The 20,173-nt window shown below is 40.6% G+C and overlaps 1 protein-coding gene across 4 annotated transcripts in view; it reads left to right on the plus strand.

The window, feature by feature from the left end:
• mdga2a (MAM domain containing glycosylphosphatidylinositol anchor 2a) overlaps positions 1-20,173 on the plus strand; it is a 904,971-nt gene that overhangs the window by 784,174 nt on the left and 100,624 nt on the right. For all 4 annotated transcript variants that reach the window (XM_073039625.1, XM_073039626.1, XM_073039628.1 and 1 more), the window contains exon 11: positions 7,394-7,574. In XM_073039625.1, the coding sequence (XP_072895726.1) occupies positions 7,394-7,574 (181 nt within the window). The remainder of the gene's footprint in view (positions 1-7,393; positions 7,575-20,173) is intronic.

Raw genomic sequence — 20,173 nt, forward strand, 5'->3', positions numbered from 1 at the left:
TCAGTTTTATAGCAATAAAAATCTCAAGATTGGGTGCTAATACATTAGGGTGTTAAGTAGCAAACACAGTCTTAACAGCCATAATTTAGTTCAGTAAATTTATCTTTATAATAAAAGTGAACTGATCTCTAAACCCTTTTATATTACTGGAATGTAACATCGTTCATATTAATTAACTATGTAGGGTTATTTTGAACCGCCAATCAACTGTAGAATAAAGCCCTCCAGCTGTTTAATTTTCCTTATGCATGACATATTATCATATTCAAAGAGTTCATAACAGGAGAGCAGAAACCCATGAAATTATAATTTTTGTAGAAACGATAAACAATAATTGAATTCAGAACTGTAAATTGCATTATTGACTGCAGGGGAGTTGAAAATCCAATGTACATCTCAGCAACTTCCCTGACATGACACATGGTCTTTTGTTTCACTTGGTTTAACCAGTAGTTCTATTTGCTCCCATAAAGCACTGAATTCCTTTTGTATTCAGATATGCAAATTATTTTCTCTTTATTGTGGTGACAGCATCTATTCACTCTCTTAACTATGTAAGAATGGAAAGCTATGAAGCATTTGAATCATGGACATTGTCATCATGGCTGGAAAGCTATTCTGTGTCTCAGTTGTGACAGTATTGCTTGTGGTTATGATGTGACAGCATAAATACAAATGCTGATGCACCCTTCATCAGTCACCATATTGTTCTTGTAGCATACTCTGTAACAGTTCTTTCTTGTGTTTTCAACTGTGAAAGAATTAACTTGAACAGTAACCTAGTTCTAATGAGGAAGAAAATTATGTGTAGGACTTGCAGTAGTGCAGTCGCTCAAGTCGAGTATGAGGGGTTGTCTGTTGGTGGGTCCTCAAGTGACTGTAGAGGCTGATCCAGGATCCAGAGATTCTGGTGCAGTATGGGCAAGAGAAGTGGTGGCTGTGGTTCATCGTCGAACTTTTTGTTGTTTATTCTCTCCTTTTGCAGCTACCTCTTGTTCTCTATGGCATAGCAGAGGTCGTTCTCATGTAGTACATCTCCCTCTTGAACAGATTTCCTCTGGTGTATCTACCAAGTCCAATGTTTTTAGATGTAACATTGAATTTCTTCAGGCTGATTTTGATGTTATTTTTGAAGCATTTCCTTTGCCCATCAGAGACTCGCTGGCCTTCTGTCAACTGGGAGTAAAGATTCTGTTTGGGGATACACGAGTTAGGCATCCTAATGACACAAACTATGTACTATTTTATCATGGTGGAGATGCTGTTCATGTTGGCCTCTAGTACACTGTCGTAAGTGCATCTGTCCTTCCAAATGATCCTCAAAATCTTTAAGGATCTTTAGTGGTATTGTTCGCGGGTTTTCAGATGCCTACAGAGTAACATTCCAGCTCAGTTCTGCAAGTCAGTTTAGCACTTACTGACTGAACAATATGGCCCAGATATTGCTGATATTTCCGAGCAGGTCCACGTGCAGAGATCCCAGTGTTATTGTCTGAGCTCCACTGGTAATTTCCTTGCTGGACTCTGCCTCAAGTTCAGTGGTGTAATGGAAGCTTGCTGAGGTACCCCAAGTGCTTAATGCTCGTGACTGCAAGCATTATCCACGTATCGATTCACTGCTTTGCCAACAATATGGCAGCAAGGAAGAAAGCTATTTTTACTTATTTGTGTTTGCTTAATGGTTTTGATTAGCATTTCCTTAGCATTTGACTATTTTTGTTATGATGCTGAGTTGTTAGCTCGACACTCGCCCAGCACAGACGGACAGCGTGCAAGGAGCTGGTGGAATTAGAACTTGGGACCAGTCACGTTGAAGTCTGCTACACCATCAGCCAGCTAGGAATATGGTGGTAATTGAGGCAAATACGGTAGAGACATTTAAGAGCATCTTGTGTAGGCACAAGAATGTGCATAGATTGGAGAGAGATGAGCATTGTGGGCCGAAGGACCTGTATTGTGCTATATGTTCTATGTTTCTGTTGTGTTGGCAGAGGGTTGGTTTAATTGGATGACTGTTCAATCGTCTCTATAGATGCTACCTGACCTACTGAGTTCCTCCATTGTGTGCTACTCTAGTTCAGTTGTGCACTTAACCACTAGTTTAATTAGTTTACTATAATATGAGCCAAGGGGCTATTCATTAGAGTCACAGAGCACTACAGCACAGAAGCAGGCGGTCCGCGCATATCCACCACTTCCCCTGACAGCTCATTCCACACTCTCATGACCTTCTGAATGAAGAAGTTCCCCCTCATGCTCCCCTTAAACCTTTCACCTCCAACCCATGACCTCCACTTATTTTATCGCCCAACCTCAGTGGAAAAAGCCTGCTTGCAGTTGTCCTATCTACACCCCTCATAAATTTGTGTACCTCTATCAAATCTCCCCTCATTCTTCCAGGCTCCAGGGAATAAAGTCCTGACCTATTTAACTTTTCCTTATAACTGAGATCCTCAAATCCTTGTAAACTCTCATACTATTTTATTGTAGTAGATTACCAAAACAGTACATACTCAAAGTTAGGCCTCACCAATGCTGTATACATCTTCAACATACCATCCCATTCCTATACTCAGGACTTAAATTTATGGAAGTCAATGTGCCAAAAGCTTTCTTTACCACCCTATCTACCTATGACACCACTTTCAAGGGGATTATAGACCTGTATTCCCAGATCCCTCTGTTCTATCACACACCGCAGTGCCCTACTACTCACTATGCAATTCCTATCCTGGTTTGTCTTCCCTAAATGCGACACCTCACATTTGTCTGCATTAGATTTCACCTGCCTTTTACATTCCATTTTTCCAGCTGATCCATGAGTCTTCCTCACTGTCCACTACACACCTAATCCTGGTGTTATATGCAAATCTGATGTTTAAGTTTACATTATCATCCACACTCAGATGACAAACAACAATAAACCCGACACCAATCCTTGTGGTGCTCCACTAGTCACAGGCCACCAGTCAGAAAGGCAACCATCTACTACCACTCTCTGGCTTCTCCCACAAAGCCAATGCCTGATAAAACTTACAACCGCATCTTGAATGCCAAGCAACTCAAGGTTCCTGACCAACCTGCTACGTGGGACTTTATCAAATACCTTGCTAAAATTCATGTAGTTAACATCCACTGCCTTGCCTTCATCAATGTTCCTGGTAACTTCCCTCAATAAGCTCTACAAGGTTGTTTAGACATGACCTCCCACAAACAAAGCCATGTTGATTATCCCTAATCGGTCCCTGTCTATCAAAATACTTCTATATCCAGTTCCTTTGAAAACTTTCCAATAACTTTCCCACTACTGATATCAGCCTCATTCCTGGCATATCCTTAGAGCCCTTCTGAAACAATGGCGCATTAACAATCCTCCAATCCTCCAGCACCTCACCCTTGGCTAAGGGCATTTTAAATATCTCTGCTAGGATCCCTGTAACAGCTGCACTAGCCTCTTACAGAGTCCAAGGGAACCCATTGTCAGGCCCTGGGGTTTTATCCTCAAGACATCAAACAGCTCCTCATCTGAAATCTGCATATGGTCCATGACCTTTCTGCTGCTTTGCCTCACTTCTATAGCCTCTGTGTCTATCTCCCAAATAAATACAGATGCAAAAAATCCATTTAAGATCTCTTACATCTATTTCAGCTCCTGGAATAGATAACCACTCCGATCTTCCAGAGGACCAATTTTGTCCCTGGCTATCCTTTTGCTCTATCTGTAGAAGACTTTGGGATTCTACTTTACCTTGTCTGCTAGAGCAAACTAAATCATTACTTTAACCCTCTGGTGCTTTACTAGTCAATGCTAATTGGCCACTGTAGTTCCCTGTGTTTTGGTGAATGTTAGAATCTGCTGGGAATTGATGGGAATCATACATTCATTATGTGCTATGGTATATTACATGGGCAACCATGGCTTTTCCATGACCGTGATTGTTCTTGGCAAATTTTTCTTCAGAAGTAGTTTGCCATTGCCTTCTTCTGGACAGCATCTTTATCAGACAGGTGAGCTCAGCCACTATCAATACTTTTCAGAGGTCGTCTGCCTGGGGTCACTGGTCGCATAACCAGGACTTGTGATATGAACCAGCTGCTTATATGACCGCCTACCCACCTGCTTCCATGGCTTCATGTGACCATGATCAGGTGGTAAGGAGGCTAGCAGAGAGAAGGAGCACCTGACCCCTCATCTGGTAGAGACTTATCTCTGTCCCACTATCTCTGATGGAAATATGGTGAAAATAAAGAAAAATGAGATCAGACTAGGATATGAGCAAGTGGATGGTTTAATCATCAATTTGGACTCAGTAGGCCAAAGGGACTGTTTCCATGCTATATCTGCTACCTATGACCTTGGACAACAAAAAAAAAACCAGACAGATCCAGACCTGTTAAGTTCAGAGCTATGAAGAGCGTGAGATGCGGGAGTGAACGTCTAGAACAATAAATCACTACCCACCCTCAACCCCAAATGCAATAAATGAATTATTAAAATTATGCTGCAGATGCTGGAATATAATCTGAAATACATACAGGAAATGTGGAGAATTCAGGTGAGGTGATATCTGTGGAAAGAGAAGTTGATATTTCAAGTTGAAGCCATTTGGTCACAGGTGGGAATAAGAGCGAGCAGAGGTTAGTTTTAAGTTATTGAATGTCTGGGGAGGACCAAACCTGACAAAAGGCACCTCACTCTATTGGATATACAGTAGTCCCCTTTTCCCATCCATTCCTCCTTCCACCCCACCCTCTTTGCAACTCTAAATTGTTTTCTCTCCTTCACAGTTCTGACAAATATCTTCAACTTGAAACATTAACATTGTTTTCCTTTTAACAGACACTCTCCAACCTGCTGAGCATTTCCTGCTTTGCTTTTGTCCTCACAAGTATAATTTGGGGAATGGTCATACCACTGAACTGTAGTATGGCAGACTTTTCAAGTGTTTCTTCACAGAGCTGAGTATCATTGAAGTGTAAATCACAACCAATTTCAGCATAATTATGTAGCTGAAAACTTGATTCTGACAGGCTGATAACATATTGTTATTATCATAATTTCATTCCTGGCAACACCGGCATGATTTGCCCATCCAAGTCGGCCCTTAAGGGGTGGTGAGCCATCTTTCTGAACTGGTGTCCCTGTGTTGAATGTACTGCTGCACTGTTATTAGGCAGGAAATCCAGCAGCGGTGAAGGATATGTGGTATGTGTTCAGGCCAAGAAGGTGTGTGACTTGAAGCTGATAAAAATCCCACTAGTCTATGGGTCTTTGTCCTTCCAAGCCATAGAACACTGAAAGTTAGAGACAACCAAACATTGACTAATTGTTGAAAACATATTTATAGATGTAGTATGGTTTGGAAACCTGATGCTAGTGGAGAAGTGTGTGCATAATTCAAGAGTGGATGGATCAAGCAGATTGTCTTAACCTATATAAGCTTCCTGAATGGTGCAATATGTCCATCCAGAGTTATTAATCTTGATAACCTCAATAATAAAAAAACTACTGAAAGCAGATTACACAATGTTATTCTGACCTTACTGGGAATTCCTCACTGACTCAAAATTTCAATCCAAAATTTAAAAATTCAATCCAAGATGGTGGTGTGACGCAGCTTGCAGCGGCCACTCCGGAGCTGATTATCTGTTATTTGTGAAGTGGGGTGCTGTGCACAATCATAATCGGTTGAAAACAGACGTGAGAGCACGGAGGAACATCTGGAAATCTCCACGAAGACCTTCTTCGTTGCTGCTGCTGCTGTGAGGTCCAGGTCTCTGCTGAGAAGAACAGGCCCCCAATCCTTGGGGTCGCGTTGCCAATGGCCGTTGGCGGGCCGTCTTAATACGCTCGGCAGAGGATGGTGCTCGGAGAAGCTGTGCCAAACGGGATGGTTGGAGGTTCGACGGACTCAGAGTCTGCTGCGGTCAGGTCGCTTTCACTGTGTGCTGCGTCTGCGAGGCTGGGTTCGACGGAGCTTTCATTGTGTGCTGCGTCTGCGAGGCTGAGTCGGGCGACGCCATGGAAGTCCATAGCGGGGGTATTCCCTTCTGCCGCCTGCGTCAGATGACGGGTCTCTCAGGACCCTGAGGACTTGTGGAAACTGTGTGGTGGTTCTTTTCGAACTTATAGTCTTTTAACATCTTTGGACTATTTTTACTGTGCCCATAGTCTGTTTTTTTTAACAATTATGCTATTGTTTGCACTGTTGTAACTATATGTTGTAACTATGTAGTTTTGTGCAGGTCTTGTAGCTTTAGTTTTTGGTTTTGTTTGTCTGGTGGGTTTGGAGCTCCTTTCCGGGGAACGCGCTAAGATTGTAGCACGATATTAATACGCAGCAGCCTCTCCGGACTCTGGATTGGGGATTGCCAAACGTTATGTGGATTTTCTGGTGTAGTCTGTTTTGTCATGTGCTTTTGTGATATCATTCTGGAGGAACGTTGTCTCTTTATTTTTAACTGCATTGCATTTGTAAACGACAATAAACTGAATCTGAATCTGACTCCTGTCTTGCAAGCTCAGTTTGAAACAGACAGATATGGCCTCTGGTGGAAAGCTGGACTTGAAAGCAATATTGAAAGGGCTATGTGTGTGTGCCATTAGAATTCCAAAATGATACCTGCGCTAAGGAGAACACGGTGCGGGTTGGTGTAGTATGTCTTGCTGCAGAGATGGTACATCTGGATTTCACTATGAACACGTATCAGTGAAATGCCATTTTGGGATCAAACATCTTAGCATCTCTGTGCATCCTTCAGCAGAAGTGTTACCCTGGCAACAGGTGGAGGTGGACTGGCTGCACGAAGGAATTCCAACAGTCACTGTAGAGTAACTGCACACCATCATTTCTGTGGGCTCTCAGATGAATCCCCGAGGTACCTTATTGTCCTAGAATTGTCTTTAATGTTCCATTTGCCACAATGATATCACCGTTTCAATTCTGTGACTTGATCTCAGCTTTATATTACCCCCTTAATGTCTCATCAGGACCTGCCTTCCATCAAACCTTGCTGTCCCGAGTTTAACCATGCACTGCAAATGGGATTCCAAAATCCTTTGTCTGCAGCCTGCTCAGAAGCCATTTTGCTTTCCGCCCAAGGGTTAACCTCTTACCACAAATCCACTAGACCTTTCCTCCTTCACTACTGTATATAAATTTATTTCATTCATGTGCAATTCAGGCCAGCAATGGAGGTAGAAATCTGCCTGTGTTTTGCTTTCTTGGACTTAATACAGAATGGAGAGTTTAATCTTTCTTACATCAAGCTCAAAATGAAGCAAGTATTTTAAAGTGACTCTCCAGTTCCCCGCGTTTTACCACAATTCTAAAAACAAACTGTTTAAGCGACTCTCACTGCTGATCAATCTCATTCTTTGCTTTCTCTTCAGACTGGCCAGCAGCGCTGGTGGGAACAAGAAATCTCCATGAATACAATGATCCAGACAGGGGAGTTAATCACGCACAACCTCACAGAACTCCTAAAGCCGGAGGCCTACGAGGTTCGCCTGACACCTATTACACGATTCGGGGAAGGCGATTCCACCATCCGAGTCATTAAGTACACTGACGGTAAGAACTGTCACGCAATAGCATTTCACATTCTGAAAATTGCTGCAGAGAGCCATGAAAATTTGAATTGCTTGAGGTAATTTCTGCAATTGATTTTTGTTGCACATAGCTTTAAATGATAGAAACTAACATTAATATTACATGTGCAATCCATTTCCACGTTGATTTTAGTGAGCTGAAATACTCCTTGATTCTATGTGGCTCTTCATAATGGGATCTTGATAAGTTTTCATAGTATGGCTTTCAATGAATTACTAAATATATATCCAGTCCCCTGCACCAGTGTTTTCTCAAGACATGCAGTAATATATGACACATGATAATCTTATCAAAAAGTCACCAGTTATAAATTGCAAGCAAAGCAATGGACATCAAAACAAAATGAGTTGAAAGCCAAACTGTGCAGCATTCCAGGAGTACTAGAACCTTTTGTGAATATTCTCACCTGTTCGTGCTACATTCAATATATTTTACCAGAAAATGAATTGAGTAGTATCATGTTTATATGCTCAATCCACTCCAATGTTAATGAAAAGTAAATCTTATGGAAAATGGGAATGTAGCTGTACAATTCTACACAGTTAATGGTCCTGACACGTCTCTTTACTGACCCCACACAAACTTCACCCACCTATCTGGGCTCCTCCACTGTGATCACACCTAACCTTTCAATTTCCAACCTCAGTCGCAAAAACCCTCCACCTACAATCAACCTCAACCCCTCTGCCCATACATGTCTTCCTGTCCACCTATGATCAGCTTTCTAGCCACCGATCTTGACCCTTCCACTCATAACCCAGCTACAGATTGCATTAATGTCATTAGCCTCCTGATCTTCCTTCCAGCCCTTTGCAGTTTCTCACTCCGCCCCTGCACAGTCTCTGCTCTCTCACTGTCACAAGTCAACTTGCTGAGTTTCCAGTGCACAATCTACAATATCAAGCATGAAAAGGAAAGGCCTGTTCTCACTCAGTCTTGGAGCTTGCTGTATTGGTAAATTTCCCAGAACTTAAAGTTGGCTCACAAGAAGTCTTTATGAGCTCACTGCAAATGACCTGTTTAGCACACCTAAACAAGCGTCTTCAAATCCCCAGGCAATAGAAAATCGATGAAGGTTGAGCGGTGAATGTAGTGTATATAGATTTTACTAAGGCATATGACAAGTTGCTCCATGGTTGGCTTTTACAGAAAGTCATGAGGCATGGGATCGATGAAAATTTGGCTGTGTAGATTTGGAATTGGCTAGCCCACAGAAGGTGGAGAATGGCAGTAGGTGGAGTGTATTCTGCCTGGATGTTGGTGACTAGTGGTGTTCTGCAGGGATCTATTCTGGGAACCCTAATCTTTGACATTTTTCATAAATGACTTGGATAAGGAAGTGGAAGGGTATATTAGTAAGTTTACAGATGACATGAAAATTGGTGGTGTTGTAGTTGATGTGGAAGGTTGTTTTAAGTTACAAAGATACATGGGCAGGATGCAGGGCTGGGTAGAGATTTGGCTGATGGAATTCAATCTGGAAACGTGTCAAATGAAGATCAAATTTGAAGGCAAAGCATAATGTTAGGGTCTAAGTCCATAGATACCTCAAAGTTGAGATATAAAGATTTTTGGCCTTCAGGTCAGGGGATTGAATTCAAGAGCTGTGAGATTATTTTAAAACTTGTTAAACCACACTCAGAGTATTGTATTCAGCTCTAGTCACCTTTTTATAGGAAGCTTCGGAGAGGGTGAAGAGAGTTAGCAGGATATTGCCTGGATTAGAGAACACGAGGATGGGTTTAGTGAGCTAGGGAGTTTCTCTTTAGAGCGAAGGAGGATGAGAGGCATAGGCAGTGTGGCCAGGCAGTGTGTTTCCCAGGGTTGCAATGGCCAATACTAGAGGGCATCCGCTAAAGCTAAGTGGAGTGAAAGTGTAGGGGAAATCAGAGGTAGTTTCTCCCCGCCCCCCCCCCCCCCACCAATACACAGAGGGTGCATGGAACACACTACCTGGGTACCTGGGGTGGTAGCAAAGGCCAATGAGGGACATTTAAGAGACTCTTAGAAAGGCAAATGAATGCAAGAAAAATGAAGGCTTATGGGCTATACAAGAGGAAAGACTTGTTCTGATGGTGGAACAGGTTAATGTGCACTCAATGGCCAATTAGGGACACCTGTACACTTGCTCATTAATGTAAATATATAATCAGCCAATCATGTAACATACACAAAATGTTGGAGGAACCCAACAGGCCAGGCAGCATTTATGGAAAAATGTACAGTCAACGTTTCGGGCTGAAACCCTTTGGCAGGGATGGGAAAAAAAGCTAAGGAGCTGGCTTAAAAGGTGGGGGGGGGGGGGGAGTAGAGAGAGAAACACAAGGTGATAGGTGAAACCTGGAGGGGGAGGGATGAAGTAAAGAGCTGGGAAGTTGATTGGTGAGATGAGGTGAGAGAGGGAGAAGGAGATGGGAAATGCAGAGGGGGGTAGTGGTTGTGGGGCATTATCAGAGGTCTGATAAATAGATGTTCCTGCCATCAGGTTGGAGGCTACCCAAGTGGAATATAAGGTGCCGTTCCTCCAACCTAAGTGTGGCCTCATCATGACAGTGGAAGAAGCCATAGATGGACATATCAGAATGGGAATGGGAAGTGGAATTAAAATGGGTGGACACTGGGTGATCCCGCATGTTCTGGAGAACAGACTGTAGATGCTTGGCGAAGCGGTCTCCTGAGCTACATTGAGCCTCAGTAATGTACAGGAGCACTGAACACAGTAAGTGACTCCCTGGTGAAGTTTTCTCTCACCTGGAAGGACTATTTAGGGTGCTGGATGGTAGTGAGGGAGGAGTTGTAGGGGTAGGTGTAGCATTTGTTCCACTTGCAAGGAATAACCCATCATGCGGGAGCAATTCAATGCATAAAAACATGCAGACATGGTCAAAAAATTCATTTGTTGGTTAAATCAAACATCAGAAGGGAGAAGAAATGTATCTAAGGAAGTTTGCTGATGACACAAAATTTGGGGATGTTGTAGATTGTCAGGGATTCCAGCTCAAAATCAATAGGATGCAGAACTGGGCTGAGAAGTAGCAAATGGATTTTCAACCCAGATAAGTGAGAAGTGGTTCAAAGCGGTAGGTCAAATTTAAAAAAATTGAATATAATATTAATGGCAAGACTCTTGGCAGTGTGGAGGATCAGCGAGATCTTGGGGTCCATGTCCATAGGACATTCAAAGCTACTGCACAGGTTGACAATGTTGTTAAGAAGGCATATGGTGTAATGACCTTCATCAACCGTGGGATTGAGTTCAAGAGCCGTGAGGTAATGTGACAGATACAAAACCTTGGTGAGACCTCAAGATACCCCACTTGGAGTACTTAGTTCACTCTTGGTCACATCACTACAGGAAGGATGTGGATACTACAGAGAGAGTGCAAAGGAGATTTACAAGGATGTAGCCTAGATTGGAGAGCATGCTTTATGAGAATAGGCTGAGTGAACTTAGCCTTTTCTCTTTGGAGTGACGGAGAATGAGAGGTGACCTGACAGGCGTATAAGGTGATGAAAGGCATTGGTCATGTGGAGAGCCAGAGGCTTTTTCCCAGGGCTGAAATGGCTGACACAAAGGGGCATGGTTTTAAGGTGCTTGGAAGTAGGTACAAGGGGGATATTAGAGGTACGTTTTTCACACAGAGAGTGGTGGGTGCCAGTAGCGGTGGTGGAAGCGAATACAATAGAGTCTTTTAAGGTATTCTTAGATAGGTACATGGAGCTTAGAAAACTAGAGGACATATAGAAAATAGGGAGATTCTAGGCAGTTTCTAGAGAAGATAACATGGTCAGTACAACATTGTGGGCCAAAGGGCCTGTAATGTGCTGTAGATTTCTGTTTCTAAGTGATTTTGCTGGTTGAAGGATTGTTGGTGGCAGATGGATTTCTGAGTAGCTCAATAACTACTGCTGTCCTGGGATTTTCACACACAACTGTCTCTGGACTTTACAGAGAATGGTGTAAAGGAACAAAAAAAACATCCAATGAGCTGCAGTTCTGCGGGCAAAGACATCTTGTTAATGAGAGAGGTCAGAAAGAAATGGCCAGACTGGTTCAAGCTGACAGGAAGGCAACAGTAACTCAAATAACCGCACATTCCAACAAAGGTGTGAAGAAGAGTGATTCTGAACACACAACATGTTGAGCCTTGAAGTGGGAGACCATGAACATACACTCACTGGCCACTTTATTAGTTACAGGAGATATCACAACATCCTGGGCTGAAGGGACTGTACTGTGCCATGTTCTCTGTTTAATAGAGAGTTACTATTCGTTAAGTGCTGAGTATTGTTCCCTTTACATGGATATCAAACAAAGGAAGTTTTTAATTATAGTGTCCTTCATTACTTCAGGCCATCTAAAACCATGTTTCAACTATTTAAACATATCATGTATTGAAGTACATCTTACAACACAGCAAGGTCTTGAAAACTACTGAAATATTGAACAGATAAGTTGTTTAGTGATGTTGGATGGAGGGCTTTGAAACTGCTAGGCATCTTGTACATCCATCTGGGAAGGCAGGGAGGAGCTCAGTAGAACAAATCACCTGAAAGACCTCACCTCCCTCCAATCTGCACTAGAGCGCCTGCATCAATTCCCTAATGAACTTCAAGTTCAAGTTTAATTATCATTGAACCATACACATGGCAAATGAAACTGCATTCCTCCAGGACCAAGGGGCAAAATGCAGAACCAACAGTCACACACAGCACACAACACATAGAGTTACAAAAGCTGAAAACCATAGAGTCACAAAAAAAAGCCCAAGTCCCAGAGTGTCTTGGCCTGTAAATTGGTGGTGTAAAAGTCTTCTTCAAGCACCAGTGCGGCTGCAGATGAATGCATTCCAACTTACTTGCTTGAACCCACACAACCCACTGACCAATAACTTTTACTGAGCTAAGTATCATTTTATTTGTCCGGCAGAATAATTACTTGATCTCATCCGAAGAATTTTCTTAACTTTTGGACTCCAAGTTTCAGATGACTTTATTCATCTTAATTCTTTGAACAATTCTAACAGAACCTTCTCCCAATGCAAAGTTCAAAGTAAATTTGAGATTCATTTTTGCAGGCATTCACAGTTCAATAAAATCAATGAAAAACTACACACAAAGACTAACAACGAATGTGCAAAAGCTGACAAAATGCAAATAAGGTTTATAAATACTGTCAAAATATGTTTACTTTCATAAAAGGAATAACATGTTATTGTGCGTTGAATAATTTATTCAAATCGTATAAAATCAGCTTGACTAACACCAGTATAACAGAAATGTAGCATCACCAATGTATGATGTGGTCACAATTAGAAACATACAAAGGTCATGGTAATGAATGGAGAAGTAAAAGCTTCAGTTATCATGTCCATAGGTTCCTTCCTGAATAGATGTCATTAACCTAAAACATTAACTCTATTCCTCTGTTCACAGATTCTGCCTGTCCTGTTGATTATTTCCAATACTTGGTTTCATATCATATTTCATGCACCTGCAATTATAGTTTTTCAAAACAAGTTCCATCCAGCCATAGTAATTGACGTTGCCCTGATGGGTGGCAATAATTTATTTATTTACTTAGTGACACTGCATGGAACAGGCCCTTGCTTGAAGCTCTCAAAAACCAATGCCTAGCTCACTGCCTTTTGAAATTCTTTCAATCTTTAGCTACAGGAGCAGCTTAACTAATTTGAGCTAATTGTAGATCATGCAGCATATTATGGGGAGTTTCTAGCTTTAAGCAGCTACACCATACAATGTTCCATTTATGAATACTAAGCTGGTTTTTATGGGAGAAAGTGGCTTATTACTTGATGTTGGTGCTGTCAATTCTCAAGAGACCCAGCAGATTGTTTCTGTTCATTTGTTTAGCAGGTTTATCTTAACATTGTGCACTATTTGTAGAAAAAGTTCTTGTAATAGTAACACAGCTTACAACATTGGAAAGCTCAGTAGAAAGTAATAAAGTGCTCGATATATATTAAAATTTCCATTTCCAACATCTGGAAAATTAGTGGCAACATTATACAAATGTTTTGGCTACAAGAAGAGGTGATTTATTAAGTAGAATGTTATAATTTCCAATTCTATACACAATGTAGAATTGGACTAAATTGCCAACACTTATGCTGACAGGATGTTGCCATCACCCAAAAGTGCTTTTATAAGTTATTGTAATGTTTACATTCACATAATGATTGGGATTAGCAAAGGAAACTGAAAACACAATTATTACTTGCTACTGGGGCTTGATCCAAAAGTTATTAACATTAAAGTTTAAGATTCTTTGTTGCTAAGTCTGAAATCTTAATCCAATGTTATTATAGATGACTGAAACAAACAATCCTATTGGACACTGAACTGTAATATCTAGAAATTGGTCAAATGCAATCAATGCAATGAGTTCTGGATGCAGGTATAATGCACCAACAGGACTATATTGCAGCTAATAAATGGAAATATATTTCAATGCAAAATTTCTTATGTGAGCTTTATGGAATTGCTAAATGATACCAAGAGATGACCTAAACATTGGATTAATGTTGGCATGGCAACAACATATCTGTCAAATGACTATTAAAAGTCTCAGTGACTTATTTAGGAAGCCAAGAGCTTATACCCAATTCGGGTAAGCAAGCATTAATTGTGTGTTAGTGTGTTGCTTCCATACCTACCTCTTCAATTAAGCCATTGTTTTACTTTCTGAGTAACACACAAAATGCTGGCAGAACTCAGCAGGTCAAGGAGCATTTATGGAGAGGAATAAGAAGTCGATGTTTCGGACTGAGATCCTTCTTTGGGACCAAAACTTCACCTGTTTACTCCTCTCCATAGATGCTGCCCGACCTGCTAAGTTATGTTTTGTTTTGTAACTCCAAAACATAATACTAATTTAAAGAAACTGCAGAGCCAGGAGATGCATGCCTACTTCATTTTATCGTCAGTGAGGTGCGCACTTATGATGTAATGGCAAAATGACATATGCCATTCAGAAACATATAACACATAATGAATTATTTAAACAATAAAGAATGCTAATCAAGCAATATATTGACAATATTACTCAAATATTTATAGCACAACACTCCTCTCAGCTTAGCAATAATCTCCAAAGCAATATAGAATGTACCTCAACTTGTATACATATATACAGTATATAAACTAGGTAATACAGCTACTATGTGGACACAGCATAGTAAATTTTAAATTGTCCTATTCATGCCTAAAAACTATGGAGGATTTCTTACTCTTGTAGGTTATTATCTTTCTTGACAATGGGAGATACTCTTCTTGGCAGAGAGCCTTGTGGCTGTGAAACAGCCTCAGATTTTGGGGTGTTCTCCATGGGGGTTGTAGGAGGTGACTATAGGAAGTGGTTCTGACAGCTCTGGCCACCTTTTCTTCTGGATGTGTTGGCATTGTGAACAGTGCATGGCAAGCTGCTAGATCTATCCCAGGCCACTAGACAAAGCTTTGAGCCAACGCTTTCACTTTGACCATGCCTAGATGACTAGCATGTACCTCTTTCAACAGTTTAGCTGTCAGCTTGGAAAGTACAACAACTCTGAATCCCCACATAAAGCAATCTCCGTCAATGGCAAGTTCACCCCAATGAAAGTTTCATTTAGCACTATTTAACCCTTGTTATGTTTGAGTTTTCCAATGCCATCCTTGAATACTGCTGTGGCATCATCAAGTAGCTTTCTTAATTCACTTTCAGTTCACTCTATTGCAGGGGCTGTGGCATGCAGAGGGTAGATGGATCTCCAATCAAGTTGTAGTTGTCTTAGCCAATCACAGCCCCCCAATGCTGGCCCTATTAAATTTACCATATGCTGTACAAGCCCAATGTGGCTTGTTGGTTGTATTTCACTGTTACGAATGTCATTCCCACAGGAGTTATCTTTTATCCAGTATAATTTCTTAGATAAATATCTTCAGGTTTCAGTTCAGTATCTTTGTAATGCCACTCAAACTCATTTAGTAGACTGACTGAAACAGTGTCCAATTCTGTTTTAATTAATTTGCTGTTCATTTCTGGTGTAAGCCATATTGCTTGTCTCTTGTTAGTTTTAACATTGTAAATCTAAGGCTATTCAGTCCTGTGTCACTCTCATCATTATCAGATTTTTCACAAACACATGCAGATTAGTGCTCTTTTTGAAACTGGGATTTACCTTTTCATCCTTACATCTTCCCTGTGGTGTCCATTCATTTTTGTTGACCCAGCATGCTGTTTGTATGTGTCCTACTTTGTTTCATTTTCTGCAAGTTTTGCCCTTTACCCTGCATTAGTCTGGTGTATATGAGCCCCTGCCACAATGGTAACACAATTTGTTCAGCCAGGCAGGTCCCTGTTTAGGCAGTGCCATTTTATTCATGCTTACTTTCATTTCTGACTGTAACCTAATTGCATCTCTGTCTGCTGTTTCTATTGATACAGCAATTTCAACTGTTCTTTTAAATGTTAGTCCTGTTTCAGCTAGGAGACATTTTTGAATGCTTTCTTGTAAGATTCTACAAACTAAATAATCTCTTAGAGCATTATTAAGCATGTCACTGAACTGAGAATGCTCACAATGTTTTCAGTTCATCCACCTATGCTGAAATGGACCCCCCTTCCTTTTGATTCTGCTTATGAAACCTACAGTGATCTGCAATCAACAATGGTTTCAGTTCGAAGTGTTCTTCCATTACTACCACAATATCAGCAAAACTCATTTTAGCTGGTTTGGTTGGCACAGTCAGACAACTAAGCAAACAATATGCTCTTCCAACTATTACATTCAGCAAAAATGGCTCTTGTTTCTCATTGGCAATTTTGTTTTCTTCAAAATACTGTTCAATTCACTCTATACAATATCCAGTTATCTCTTGTGCAATCAAATGCATCTATCTTTTGAATCTAGACAGCTATTTCTGTTCTTTTTTATTTATGATCATTATTACCCAGTTTATGAAACCCTGAATTTTGTCTATTTTCTGCCTTTTCTTTAACTTGAATGTCTCTGTCGCTTCCCAAAGAAACATGTGCTTTTTTTTTAAACTGGAACATCTGGCCGTGCTTCAGCAGGTAGGATGTTGTCTTGGGTTTGTTTTTAAAGTTACTCATTGCCACTGTTTTGTTTAGTAACTCGAAAGCGAGCACGCAGATATGAAGTGAAGATGTAATGATGTATGCTGTTCATGTACTTTAACCCACAATGAATCATTTAAACACAAAGAATGCTTAATCAATCAATATATTTACAATATTAAACAAGTATTACTAAAATATTAAATAAGAAGTTCCTCCAGCATTTTACATGTGTTGCTGTGGATTTCCAGCATCTGCAGAATCTCCTATATATGTTTTATAACTTCCTGAATATATGTTTCCAGTTTTCTTTCTTTCTTACACTCTCTACTTTCCCTCCTTGTCTGGTTGATATTCTCCTATGAGTCTGCCCTCCTTCTTGTTTCTGAATCTGCCTGTTTCACTTGCTTTGCTTATCCATCAATCTCTGTTAATATTTTCTGGCTCAAGTTTAGGAACACACTTGTAGGCCGAAGGGCCTGTATTGTGCTGTAGGTTTTCTATGTTTCTATGAACATCAGTGCAATGGCTGCTGTATGCATTTTTAGGAAGGAGCTTAGTCAGAGTTTTTCAAATTGGCCTGCACATTCTCTATAACTCTACCCACAATAGAAAGAAATTATTGTCTCCTGGACAGTTCTGTGGGGACCACTGCTTTGTGTTGATGGGCATTTTGTTTCCCCTATCTGTGTCATGCATGGACTTCTCTGATAACCTTTAGGCTTCATCAGTTTACAAACTAGCTGTGCAATTTCAACATTATTTTTATGACAAAAGTTTGTTTTAACATAACTTCTTCAAGTTATTGAAAAATCCCAAGATGTCACAAAAGAGACATAATAATTTTTGAATGTCTTGAAATGTAGCATCAGTTTTAGAAGGTCTTTTCCTTACATTGGAGTGGCAAGCCTCTGGTGTTTCCTGTATTACTGTAACCAGCCTTGCAATTGCAAACAATTTAGGTAACCCCTCTTCCAAATGTAGGCATGGAGCTCTCTTAAGTTTTATGTATTTTTGTTCCCTCAATTACTCTCTGTCCTGAATGTGTTTGCTTCCGGGGCACGTTGAATGCGATCACGTGAAGCAAAGCTCAAAGGATACGATTAAATATTCCCATTTCATCCTTATTCAGCTGAAAATCACAACTGCTTCTATGGTCTGTACAGTTAATAAAGACAACAATTGTATCAGTGTCCAAGAAGAGTAATGTGAACTGCCTTAATGACTATCGCCCAGTAGCATTCACATTTACAGTGAGGAAATGCTTTATGGTTGGTCACAGCTAGAATCAACTCCTGCCTCAGCAAGGACCAGGACCCATTGCAATTTGCCTATCACCACAATATATCAATGGCAGATGCAATCTCAGTGACTCTTCACATGGCTTTAGACCACCTGGACAACACAAACTCCTATATCAGGATGCTGTTCATTGACTATAGCTCAGCATTTAATACCATCATTCCCACAATCCTGATTGAGAATTTCAGAACCTGGGCCTCTGTACCTCCCTCTACAATTGGATCCTCGACTTCCTAACCGGAACTGCACAATCTTGTGCAGATTGGTGATAACATCTGCTACTTGCTGATGATTTATACTGGTGCACCTCAGGGCTGTGTGCTTAGCCCACTGCTCTACTCTCTATATACCCATGACTGTGTGGCTAGGCATAGCTCAAATACCATCTATAAATTTGCTTATGATACAACCATTGTTGGTAGAATCTCAGATGGTGACGAGAGGGCATACAGGAGTGAGATATGCCCACTAGTGGAATGGTGTTGCAGCAACAACGTGGCACTCAACGTCAGTAAGACAAAAGAGCTGATTGTGGACTTCCAAAAGGATAAGACAAAAGAACACATACCAATCCTTATAGAGGGATCAGAAGTGGAGAGAGTGAGCAGTTTCAAGTTCCTGGCTGTCAAGATCTCTGAGGATCTAACCTGGTCCCAACATATCGATGCAGTTGTAAAGAAGCCAAGACAGCGTCTGTACTCCATTAGGAGTTTGAAGAGATGTCAACAAATACACTCACAGGCTGCATCACTGTCTGGTATGGGGGGTTGGGGATGGCTACTGCACAGGACCAAAAGAAGCTACAGAAAGTTTTAAAATTAGTCAGTCCCATCTTAGGTACTGGCCTCTGCAGTATCAAGGAGGGGTGCGTCAGCAAGGCGACATCCATGATCAAGGACCCTTATCACCCCAGGCATGCCCTCTTCTCACTGTTACCATCAGGAAGGAGGTACAGAAGCCTGAAGGCACACACTCAGCGATTCAGGAACAGCTTCTTCCCCTCTGCCATATGACTCCTAAAAGGACATTGATTCCATGAATACTACCCCTCACTTTATATTATTTCTGTTTTTGCACATTTTAAAATCTATTTAATATACCTACTGTCAGTGATTTACTTTTTTTTCCTTTCTATATTATCATATTTTGCATTGCACTGCTGCTGTTAAGTTAACAACACATGCCAGTGTTTATAAACCTGATTCTGATTCTCCAATGGAATGGTTTAAGAGTTACTGCTCTCTAATACATGGTCCAATGGACAATTATTCAGTGAACGCCAGTAAGATATGGAATTGGCAATCTGCCCTCAAGGCTATCTATGAACTTCTAATCCATTTATAAGAGGAGCCCAGACTATTATTAATACACATGCTGATACCCAGCAACTGTTCATTCCAGCACTTCTGGTTCCTGTCAGTTTCAGTCAGACTTTTATTATGTTTCTAAATCCTTGTCTCCCTTCCCCTTTCTTCTCACTCTCTCTATTTTCTCTCCATGTCTGACATTTATTAATCTTAATTTTATTATGCTGAGGCAAAAATGAAGTGTGTAAAATATTAAAAGGTAAATAACAAATTAATAAAGATACTGTTTGGCAATATATGCAAACTGTGGGCATTCTTCATATATGACAGATAAGTGATTGCAGTTTATTGCAAGCTGCAGTGTTTGAGTATAATAGTGCCAGTAACATTATACTGTCTCCCTGAACTTGATGTCAACCTGTCAATCAACATGCCACTCACGGGCTTGTGCTCATTTTATTTTGTGACGGTATGTGCCTGATCATAATGTATGTTCTGTGTGTGACTATACGTACTATGTTTTGCACCTTAGCTCCAGAGGAACAATGTTTCATTTAGCTGTATACATATACAGGTTGAATGAAAATAAATTTAAACTTGAGATGACACACAGATATTAAACCTAAAATCCAGCTTTAGATGTATGACAGGTGACTGATCTACTAATTAATTAGTCAATAATCAGTAATACATTTAAAAAATCTGAAATACCTGATCACATGCTATAGAATCACAGAAACTTATATAATTGAATTGATTGCTCTCCAAACAGACTCAATAGTCTTGCTCCATCACTGTGCAAGGTTCAATGGTTCCATTTAATATCAGAGAATGTATGCAACCTGAAATTCTTACTCTCCACAGATATCCTT

This window comes from Hemitrygon akajei, chromosome 3 (genome assembly GCF_048418815.1).
Source record: "Hemitrygon akajei chromosome 3, sHemAka1.3, whole genome shotgun sequence".
NCBI classification, from domain to species: Eukaryota; Metazoa; Chordata; class Chondrichthyes; order Myliobatiformes; family Dasyatidae; genus Hemitrygon; species Hemitrygon akajei.